At 29.2% G+C, this 12,575-nt stretch overlaps 1 protein-coding gene across 1 annotated transcript in view; it reads right to left on the bottom strand.

The window, feature by feature from the left end:
* LOC129959235 (agrin-like) overlaps window positions 1-12,575 on the bottom strand; it is a 149,170-nt gene that overhangs the window by 83,907 nt on the left and 52,688 nt on the right. Inside the window, exons 2-3 of the mRNA XM_056072062.1 lie at window positions 8,402-8,437; window positions 2,073-2,285 (exon numbers count right to left, since the gene is read on the bottom strand). Of these exons, the coding sequence (XP_055928037.1) occupies window positions 2,073-2,285; window positions 8,402-8,437 (249 nt within the window). The remainder of the gene's footprint in view (window positions 1-2,072; window positions 2,286-8,401; window positions 8,438-12,575) is intronic.

Here is a 12,575-nt window from a genome sequence, read left to right on the forward strand (position 1 = left end):
ACTCCATAAAATCTCTTAATATTTTTAACAATTACTGAACGCTTTCGACCATCTAAAGTAGAAATATTTTTTTCCATGTCGTGACAATGAAAAGAAAGCTTAAAACCATCGAAACACAAAATAAAGCAAAGAAACCTACTTTAAGAAATACACAATAACAAGTCTAATCCATTTTATTAAGCTTTGTAAATCACATTTAATTGCTGTTTCTCTCCTTTTTTTTAATTTTTTTTTGCCTTTAAATCTCCTTCAAACTGCTTGGGCTTCGGCCTGCTCCTAATTAAATCTCTCTTGCAAGAAAAATAATTTTCACAGCACGAGTGCGTTGAATTAAGATTAGTTTCAAAAGAAGCCGTATTTAATGGTCTTAAGTTAAATACTAATGGCCCATTTTCGGTAATAATGAATTAATGGAACAACGAGAAACCTTTTATCGCATTTATTTTTATTCTGGATGATTTACTTGTTTCGTCGCTAAGCTGAGTGGAAGGGAAGGGTCAGCGGAATTTTATTTCTCCATTCCCCCCCCCCAAAAAAAAGAACCCAAATCTTGTTGAAGCACTGAGCTAGCTACCAGGAGAAATATAATATCTCATCAAAAATAAAAATTTAAATAAAAACTTTTAATTGTTTAACGATTAAATGTAATTTGTTTCTAGGAAAATCTTCATTCGCAGATTTTTTTGTCTCTAGACAGCAACACACACACAAAGAAAGATAAAATTTTAAAGATATTATTCCAAATCCGCTTTAAGAAAATGTAAAAAATAGGTATTACAGTATTTTTAATGTAAAATAACCACCTTTCGTAACCAGCTGATTCGTCTGGAACATTGGTTGTTTCTCATTTCAAACTCATGTCTTCTGCAAAATTTCAATTGTGCTAAACAATAATTCGTGTTATTTTAATAACGTGCACCTGCTTAGTTTACATTGTACATGAACCTTAAGAAGTGATGAATTGCATCGCCATAGTAAAATTTATTTTTAACAATTATATAAAAAAAAAACTAAATTGGCATTATTTAAAATACGTTTTTTCAAATTTTAAAATGGCTTACAAATCAGTTTTGTAAACTAATATTTCCTTGGATTATTACTCTAAAACTTCGGAATTTTATTTCATTTCTTATTAATTAAAATTGTAAAGGAAACTTTTAAAAATTGCTCCGAGGGATACAGTTTTAAAATGAAAGCGATCTGGTACCAAAGTAGATAAATCCTAATTGGTCAATTGGTTTGGATCCTGTAGAAAGCCTAATTAAGGAATTACTAATTACTAATTACTAATTAAGGCGAATTACTAATCAGTAGAATTACTAATTAAGGCGAGTGTGTGTGAGTGTACACACTCACACACACTCGCCTTAATTAGTAATAAAAATAGAGATGTTTTGTGCTTAAGAAACATTTTTTTTTTTTTTTGCAGAGTTTCTATTTCTAAAGCAAACAGAATAATTATGCTAAGAAGTTTAAAACATATGATTTAATTTCAAATAAAAACATAATTTTCAGTTTTCATTTTTAAGAAAGGCTAATATGATTACTAATCTCCATTTATTAATATTTCAATTTTAAATATGCTTTCGTGCGTAAAAAATTTTTTTAATAAATTCAATGTTCCTTAAATTATTATACCAAAAATAATATCACTTTTCAGAATGATTAAAGGTACAGTGACCTCATGGTAAGGTTCAAGGACACAAGATGGTGAATTTGCAATCAGATTCCTCAAAAAAATTCATCATGTGAACTGGCTACAAGGTCAAAAAATCGAAGACAAATAACTTCTTGTGACGTGATGTAGAATTTTAGAATGGAAGAAAAATTGTGGTATTTCACTTGGAATATGGTCAGGATTCCAAATTACGTGGCTAACTCCTAAACATTTCTTATGTAAATTAAAAATGGAAAATCAGCCTAATTTAAACTTAATTTACAGAATTTTTCAAAATGATATTAAAGTTCTACAAGAAATAATATATGCGCAAAGAAAATTAAAAATTAGAAGTGATATATTTGATACTATTTACTATAACTAAAGAACAAGGAGAATTAAATATCTCTCTTACCACAAGGTCCTTGATGTTTGGTGAAGATTCTCTTCTGTTTAGTGCAAGACGCCATTCTTAGCTGACAATCGCTGGAATAAGTGACTCCATCACTTCCGCAAACTGGCGCAAAAACATCCGAGCAAGTCTCCTGGCATCTACAGTGGGCTTGTTGGGTTCTTTTGTCTATTAGACACAGAGCTCCATAGGCACAGTACATTTTTTCGCACTCGGCTAAAATTTAATTGTAAAGGACTGTCACAGATAATATTCATGAAATAATTAATTTGGACAGTGCAACTCTATCGCTGAAAAAGTCAATGAATATGTAAGATTATATTTACAATGTGCTCACTAAAATAAGAAAAAGACAATCTTTTCCGTAAATCAGTTGAACTGAACAGAAAAAAATTGAAAATGTTTGTTCTTTTTAATAGCACAATAGAATTTAATGGATATTCGATTTAATGTCTAAGATTTAGAATTAAATCCATAGTGTGTATTTCCACGTAAGCACTGTCATTTTTCTTATTTAAAAAAAACAAGTTCAAATTATATATTATATTGTTAGATGTCAGAATTAGAAATTTTTTTAAGAAAAAGGTCATTATTGATTGAAATTTTACAAACCATAAGTCGTCTGAGGAATTCCGATATTATTTTCAGCTTGTCACCGAAATGTTATTGTTATTTCATTTTGTGTCAGAAAATTTGTTTCCGATACCAAATTTGAAAAATAAATGCATAAGAAAATTCAATTTATCTCAAAAAGTTAACGAATTTCTGAAATATGTCAGAGCGAAGATGTATCCCTCATTTGGGAAAATAAAATACCTGGAATTCTGTCCTTTATTGCAGCACATAATCATCCCTTCAAATGTGCTGATGGGAAATAAATTAGGGAAAAATACGGAATGCCATAAATTACAATCATATGTTCTAAACTATATTAAAAATAGTGTAATTGAGAGTATATATAAAACTTCATAAGGAATGGTTTGATTGTAACAGTTCGCCTGTATTCTCAGCAATTCAGTAATGATGCATCTTTTTGGAATTGAAGTGTAATCAAAATTTTAATAAATGATCTTGATCATTACAAATATAATATCACTGATGTAAATTTGTTTTTTATATAGAAATGTAAAATCATACATAATATTAAAACAATAATTAAGTTTTAAAAATAAGCATACATCATAAAAGTGAGGAAAATCTCATCTTATTTGCATACCTTGATTGCAAATTATACATTTCATATTTTATACTATTATGCACAAACAGATTAGTATTATCTTTAATCTTTATCTGAAAGGTTGGTTATAGAAGAATTAAATAAAGCACTATGAATAAAATTAATTTACTGAACATTTTTTCATAAGCGTTTTGAAAAACAATCTCAAAATTTTTCAATGAGTCTATTCCGTCTTAACGGGAAGGTGGAATTTCTTACAATTTTTCTTCATTAACATTTCCAGGCAATTTATGAATTATCATTTGTGAATAATCTCAAAGGCATGATGTTATTATCGCAATTCACTTGTTCTTTGTAAATGATCCATACTTTCGAAGCTTAGTTTTATATAAATGAAATATTTTATCATTATAATGATTAAAATAAATCAGTTTTATGATTAAAAGATAAATAAATGAGAAAAATATAAACAGTGTTTTACTGATATAGATTCATCGATGTCACTCACAGAATGCTTTAAACAACTATTAAGTTTAATTTTATATAAATTAACAAACTCCCAAGTAACGCAGCCTGTTACATAATATTGTGCGATTTTATATAATTCAATATTGCGAATATAGTTAATAATTTACATGGGCATAGACATCTAAACATAATATAAAATGAAATCTCCTGAAAGCGTCTGTATGTTTGAAAGAGAAGAATTCGAGAAATACTTAACTGATATTGAAGATATTTGTACCATTTTGTAGGACATTTATTGGAGAAGGTTTTAGTATATTTAAGTCATATCAAAATAAAAAAAGGAGTTTTATAATTGCGATTTTAATTATTTTCTCGCTCGATTCGATTCACTCATGCGTAAAACAGCACTACTTTGCACTTATCATGTGCAAAAACCACAAACAGCGCATGCGCCAATAGCAAGAGCTGTGGTATGAATATATGATACATTTCTTTGTTTATGTCTGATTTTAAACAGCAATTCAAAACTCATTATGTCCTCCCCCCCCAAAAAAAAAGGAAATCCAACCTTGGCCGGAACACATTAAATGCCAAAACGCTTCTTTTTTTGCGAGATAATGAAAATGTAGAGAGAAGAAGCGTTCGGTTAGCGAATATCAGAGAAAGAAATGTCCACACTTAGGGAAGGAAAGTCTTCTATTGAGCGAAGTAACCGTCTCTCTTAAATCGCACTGCAATTGAATTACAGAGACATAATGAATCAGACTTAAGTTTAAAGCTAATTTTTCTTCTTGGATGTTATGCTATGGGCAACGTTGTGCGGGTACTGCAAGTTATAGATAAAATTATCATTTCATTTCATGAGAAATAAGAAAGCACTTAGAGGGATGTATCAAAGAAAAAAAATGAAAGAAAATGGAAGGCTTAGCGTGAGCTGAGAAAGTCCACCCTGACAAAGGCTATGACAACGGATGAAATCGAATTTCATGGCACGGAAATCATTTTTATTTATAGTTCCCTCTCTTTCGAGACAAGATAAGTATTTCCAATAAAACTGCTGTCGATAGGAGGGATATCCTCCGAAAGTGGTAAGGATCAACCACGGAGAGTGGCTTGTAAGTGAGACTTCTCGAAATCGAACGTCGGCTTCTTAAACATCTGGAGAAGGTAGACTTGTGACTGTCAGCTTTAACACCTGCCTCTCCGGTATTTCCGTCAGAAAATCCGATTTAAAAGATTGCCTGTTGGTTTTCTAGTCCGTTAGCATCAGCAGGGCTTTTCCACTCCCTTTTTTTTTTTCTTTCTTTTTTCTACATTTTGGGAGGATTTGTTCGGAATTCTTAAAAAAGTAAGGAAAAAAAATCCGTTCGATAGTAGCCATTGTCTAAAATTTCAACTTTTTTTTTTCAACTTAGAAGCAGAATTTTTAGGCATTAAACACTTATTTAGTTTTAAAAATATAATGAATTTAAAAATTAAAAGAAAATTCTTATTCTTTTATAATTCTAATTGTACATCCACTTGTTTTAATACCATGCACCCCATTTAAATAGGTGCAATAAGAAAAATGTCTTTCAAATATTTCTTTCAAAATTCTTCCTCATGTTTTTCTAAATTCTAACAGTATCATAAGTATTAATTTAAACTTTTTCATAGCAGAAATTTGGAACTTATCATCTATCACAAGATATGAAGAGTGAAATTCAAAAGCATCAGTTTCTTCTTTTAGCTACTAAATTCCTGCGCGGATTTAAAAATTTCCTTTTAACTTTGTAACTTCTGTTGTATTTTGTATTTTTATAAATTAGTCTACACATAAAATATTTCAAACAAATATTCGGTAAAATTTTCTTGTAATGTATTTACTTGAACTTCATCTTTAACTCATTTCCCGTTCGTATTGTAATGTCTTGAGAAGGAAAACATAGTTTTAAAAGCACGCAAGACATTTATTCATAGACATAGGGAACAATTAACATTAAACATAAATGAAAAACACGTTTAACAGTTTAAAATCCTCCGGAGTTTTCAAAACCAAAGTAATTTAAAAATGCTAAATATCAAAAGTTTAGGATCCGGCCATCACACACAGAACAAAACCAAAGTCTCCCCTCCTTCCTTTTTTATTCCGTCGACGCCCATCTCACTTCAGTTTAATTCCCAATAAGGCTGAAGAAATTCCAATAAATTTTGCTCCAGAGCGACTTGACTTTAAATGAGCGGCAGGAGGGTACGGTATATCCAGTGATCGTAAATGCAATCATAAAGAGGTTGGAAATGAATGAAGAACTATTAATTCATAACTTTAGGAAAGAAATTTTGTGAAATATTAGATGGAAAATAATTAACAAAAACACTCTTAATCTTCGCTTTCGAGAAGTCACAAAAATGTACATGAAATCACTTGGGATAGTCATAACTCATAATTTTGCAAGCTGCGTACTAGAGGGATTCGAATGATAAAAAAATCCATTTAGATAGTTTACGTCTCTAATATATGTATAACAAATTAAGTAAAATAAAATAAATAACACAAATTAATTTCCTTTAAAGGGGAGTTTCGAAATTACAGACAGAGATTAGAAATTAATGTAAATAGCTTTTGTTATAAATAAATGTGAAGGGTGAGAATGAGGGTATTTGGGCAATTGTACCAATCATTCCCAACTGGTCTCCGTGCCAGAAGATTATTACTGTTGAACTTCAATATAATATTGTAACAAGAGGAACGGGCAGTATAATATGCGCGAGTTCAGAAGCACAAAAGGAAGTTTAAGAAAGTAAGAAAATTCGTTTGCATTTTCTTTTTTTAAATTTCCATCTTAGAATTGTAATGAATATTCGTGTTTTAAATCATTCCTAATAGGGTGATGAGATCCCCTATCATATCACTGATCTCCGAAGGTACACAGATAAATAAAACTGAATGACCGGACAGTGCAACAGCAACAATGGCGGGAACTGTGGTTGAGTCCTAAGGGCCATAACCGGCCATGGTACAATCCTTACCGAAGGAAGTACGTCTAGTCATAGATGAGAGGAGCCAGATCCCCCACCTTTTTGAGTACCCTCCAGGGTGGCGAGATCCAACCACCATACCGGAAGCACCTAATCCTCATTTCGAGGTGCCCTCGGGGGTTCGAATCAGGGGAAAAAACATTTTTTGGAAAAATGTCTCTTTGTATATTTTCGTTTCAGTTCCAAACATGAAACAAAATATATGGATGGATTTTGGCATGTAATCATATGATCAAATTCTAGATTGCTGCCAAATTGTAATCAAATCCTTCTAAGGAAAATCTATCTGTATATTAAGTTTAAAATGTACTGACATGAGATATAAATTGACCATTTTATTAAAAGGAAAACTCATAATACACACTGTAAAAGGACATAAAATGCATATATTCAATATTACTTTTTAGGAAATACAGATGATTAGAAAAAATTTGGATAACATATTGGTACAAAACAAAAACAAAAATCTAAGTTTTGCGAATTATAAAATAAGAAACAACACAAACGCTAATAGCATAGAAAAATATGAAACTTACAGCTTTATAACTGAAAATAAAGTAACAGAATAATAAAATAAAAAAACAACAATAATGTGTATTCCTTTAAATGATGAAATGAAGAAAAATTCTAATTTAAAAAAATCAAAAGTAATACTTAAACACAGCTGAGAAAAAAAGTATATTTAGCTAAAGATAGTAAAGTAAATAAATAAATAACCAAATAAATTTGCTGAGGCTATTCAATTCCATTGTATAGTTACTCGTTTGAAGAAAACTAAGTAAACCACAAGTAAAATGATAATTCGGAAATGCGTTTTCCTTGAGTATTTAACTTTGAATGGCATTCAGATTATTGTAAGACAATGACTTCTTTGTTGAAATGAAATCATTTCAGAAATTCATCCTCTCTATGGTTTTCTTTTAATTAACTTAAATTTGTAAGTGAAAATTACGTCATTCACATGATTATATTAATGTGCGAGAAATGAAAACTGTACGAACTCTGAAAATTGTTATGCTTAATTTTTTAGATGCTACTGTGAGATACTATTTTTAAAAAAAACCGTTTTTCAATCAAGAAACACTTAAAATTGGAAAAATTATGCAAATTTAGAAATTTGATTTCATAAAAATAATGATGAAAAAAACTCCTCTGAGAAAAATAAACACTTCTTCGTAAAATGATATTCACAAAATTATCTAATTAAATCCTGCAACTCTAAGATTTCATCAAAAATTGTTATTTAGCCATGAAGTTGAATAGAAAAAAATAAATTAACGAATAAAGCAATCTCCAGAAAAACGAGAAATCCAAGCAAAAAAAAAAAATTTTTTTTCCATCTCCACTTCAAAAAATCATTGATTCAACTGTAATTAAAAACGTTCCTTTAAGATAGAGACATTTTTTCTATCTATTTCTGAGATACATATACGGTAGTCTTTTCCACCATTGCACTTTCAAGTACTTCCGAACGACAATTAATTTCTTTATTAAACATCATAAACGCGCAAGTATTTTGTAAAAAAAAAAATAGAAGAAATAAAAAGAATAAGGCTTATTCAATACTCTTATCCGTGTTCAAACTCGAAAAAAAAAAAAGCTGAAGCAATAACAGTATTAAAAAAAAAGAAAAGAACTCGAAATCTATGAATATTAATATTTGTCTTACTTTCAGGCACTGCTTCCCTCGTCTTCGGGGGCAAACCTGGAAGATAAAAAGAAAAATTCACAAAGTTAGGGAAAATCAGGGGAAAGGAAGAAAAAAAAAATCCCTCCCTGTGTTATTACTAAGAAAAGAGCAAGCAGAAAAGGAAAATCATTTTGCATAATTTAATAACCCTGTCTTCATTACTTATTCGTTAGTTGAATCATAAGAACGTTCACACATACTCAGCTAGTTGAAGCAACCGCGGAAATCTAATAAAGCTGAGTAGATATTCGTCGTGAAAGAAGTTTTAATATAATGAATAATTCATATAGGAGATGAACAATAGAATAGAAGACTTGTTCTAACTAGGGGCAATATTCATCTCCTTATTCCTAAATTTCGCGAGATAATGAAAATGGAACTAGAAATATTTCACGATAAAAATAAGAAAGTTAGTTGTTCCTGCTCTTCTCGCTTTAGAAATCTGTTGCTTTTCTCGAGTTTCCGCCTCTGTAATGAAATATCTTTGGGTTGAGACTAAATACCACACATTTTCTGTTGTAGGAAAGAGTTAGCGCTTTTATCTAGAGCGAAAAGAATGAGAATTTTGAGCAAGTTAACAGCAGTTTCGCAGCGTGTTAGTTGGGTTTCAACAATGATAAAAGGGTTTCATACTTTGCTTATAGTTTCAGTTAGCGCTTGAATGTATTTCATTTTTCCATTTTATGGAAACGGCTGAAAATGAATATTATTTAAATTTGGTCTTTACACGAGAATATATTCCCGAAGCTATTAAAATACATACATATAATAAAAGCACTTGAAATAGAGAAATAGTAAAGAATAAAACTTTTATACAACAAATATTTTTAAAGAAATAGATGAAACATTTAATAACAATATGCAAAACCGTTAGGAAAGTTCAATAATTCAGCAGTTTCACTATTGGATAAAACTAGAAAATTTTAATAAATATTATCTATAAACTTTCGGAAAATTATTTTTTTCTGAATGCTGTGATGAAATTTCAAATAATCTTTCATCTATATTCCTGTCTAAATTAGGATTAATTGAAAGCTATTTTATGGTATTATTAAAAAGAACAAGTTATTTCATTTTAAAGTACTATACTTTCTATTACCATGACTGATAGCATATTTCAAATCGTCTGACGATTTTTAAAAAAAAAAATTCTATCGGAGATAATGCATATAAACAAAAACATAAATATAAACGAAAAATTATTTATTTTTGGATAAATTTAATAATTTTAAAACATAAACCTAAATGAAACAAAATTATGCCTAATTCTTTTATCTTTGCAATATTTTATCGTTTGAGTGAAAGAGAATAAATAGTTCACGGCAATAAATCCAATATATGCAAGATAAATGGAGATGTTATATTTTTAAATAACAACAAAGAAGAAATGCTTTTAAATAAATTTGAATGAATAATATTGTAATGCATGACTTTTTACTTCGATTTTTTTTTATACAATTGGTTTTGAAATTCACCAATCCATTTTAATACCTTATAGCACGCTTTAATAGCATCACAAATGTCTATGTAATAGTCATTGACATATTGGTAATATTTGGAATAGCTTTTGAATAAGACATTTACATATCTGAATTGTTTGGTTACTGAAATAAATGTAACAGTAAGTAAAGTTCATATTTATTATAATAATATATAACAGGTTGTCAAATCTCCGGAACTTAGTTCTTTGGATTTTTATCAACAGAAAAAAAATGTATAACATCATTCAAGTGTTGATTATAAGTGGGTTCGTACAAAATTTAGATCTTGTACAGTGTAAATGTCGATACTGAGATGAAATGATTTCATTAGACAAGAAAACAGAGATACAACATTAGAAATAACTAGATTCCAGTTAATATCGTGGTATAAAGAGAATTACTGAGATTATAATTTAAAGACATCATTTCAGAAAAAGAATATATATATATATATGCATGTAATGATATTTTAAACTTTAATTTCAACTTAATTAATTTCCAAGATTTTATCTTAATTTAGCCTATAGTAACTTCATTCTAAAATATTCTCTTATTTCGTGATCCAATTCCACTTTCTCTACTTAATTAATTCAAGAGAAGCTTTATAAAATTGCTGAATCGGCTAAACGGCAATACTTTCACACGCTCGACGTGAAGGGGTAAAAAAATGTCCAGTAAGCACATTCTTTCTTAAAAGATCCCTGTGTTTCCCTTACATGTGATTGGCATGCGTCAGAAATCCCTATCAGAATCTTATTAATATATTAGCACTATGAAGAAATATTTTCCCTATCAAAATCTAAGGTTATATAAGACTAGGGATAATTTATTTCGCCCTTCTTCCCCACTTCTGCTTTTGCAACGCTTTGTGGCGGAAGTGCAATGTCCGCGCTTTCTTGTAAATAATCATGCTTCACATAAAAATTGCTTACATATTAAACAGCCGACAGGATTCGAAAAGTGTTACATACATATACATAAACATCAGAAAGATATAAAAGATAAGAGAAGAGAAATACGGAATTAAGTCAACTACAATCAACTTATCAGAAGAAAAATAAATAATCAGAGTTAAAATATAATTCATCATTAGTATTATTCTCGTTATATATGCAAAGAAACAACTTATTAAAATTAAAAATATCCAAAAATATTGATTCACTAACTTTTTAATATTTCGCAATATGTTGAGGTTTCTATCTACAAATACTACGCAAATTTTGAAATGCAAAGCACGAAATTGTAGCAGAGCATTCATTAAAAATTATACACCTAATATTTACATTCTATTAATACATTTTCCGATAGTTACGTCGGATCGTTATCACACCAGTCGTTAAAACATTAAATGCATTCACTGAAGATAATTGCGCTGCGTCAGAGTATTACACTCGCAGACAAAGCATTTCGCATGTAATGTTTATTTAATGCTTACGCGGCCTTAACTGTTCTGAGGAAAGCAATATCTTTCGTAGGCTTGTTTTAATCTGTTTTCAAAAGCTGATAAACAGCATTTAAATACATAATACAAGAGGAAATATCTGCCTTCCTGTTTATTTCCGCAAAAGATTTTGACTACTCTATCGTCTAAACATTATAAAGAATGATACCAAGAAATTAAATGCTTATACCTTTATCTCTCTATTTTTGAAACCTTGAAGATTTGCATGAGCAGATTAAAGCATTCAAAAATACGATTCGAAAGGAAATGAAACAAAGTCTCCAATGTCTGAAAAAGCTAGTAATGCATGAATAATCTTAAGGCCGAAATTTTTATTCTGATATCCATATTAAATCAACAAAATACTCTGAGTACTAAATTGGTAAGACAAACAGAAAATGCAAATCTTTTTTTTTGTTTTTGCCAAAGTCTTTTCTGTTATGTAAATATGTTTTGTCACCGTTCGTATTAAAAGGTTAATGGTATCATTTAACCAGACAAAATACTAAAAGGATTATTATCGCTCAAGGTACCGTATATTCTTAATATTATGTCAATTATTTTTTCCTTCTTCTCTGCCAAATAATATGTTACCAAAAGATTGTTTATTTTTCATCGTGAAACTTTAGGATAAGCAATGCAAATACGAACGATAATATGTAAATAATGCATCAAGCGTATTAAAAATTATTTTGTTTTTGTAGCAAACAGAAATTTGATATGCTTCGCATCCGTGACATTTATCTTCAGTTTGAAGATAACATATTAACAAATAAAGACAAGGAATTCTAACAATCTTTATTTTAAATAGGAAAGTCGGAATTTATTTTCCTTTCATATTTCTCGAAGTATATTCGAACTGACATTTTAATAAGTATCATTTGTTTTCGTTATATTTTTTATTTTAATTTTTTTTTCTGTTGCAAAAGATTTCGTAAAAGGATATTCTTTCAACACAATTATATTAAGAGAACAATTAAATTTTATTTTGATTTACAACTTTATTACATTCATATCAGAAACATTACCGGACTTTATCAGATTTTAGATAAAAATGAAAAATATAAATTTGTACATAAGGCCTTTAAGTGACGGTGGTTTTACTGTTTAACATATAATGGAATATACATTTTAGTATGATGGATATATATTTAACATTCAAAAAAAGAAATATCAAATAGAATGTTTTAATTTTTTTGGTATATTAATACAACTGAACCTTTTTGATTTT

The sequence above is a fragment of the Argiope bruennichi genome, chromosome 2 (genome assembly GCF_947563725.1).
Source record: "Argiope bruennichi chromosome 2, qqArgBrue1.1, whole genome shotgun sequence".
Classification (NCBI taxonomy): Eukaryota; Metazoa; Arthropoda; class Arachnida; order Araneae; family Araneidae; genus Argiope; species Argiope bruennichi.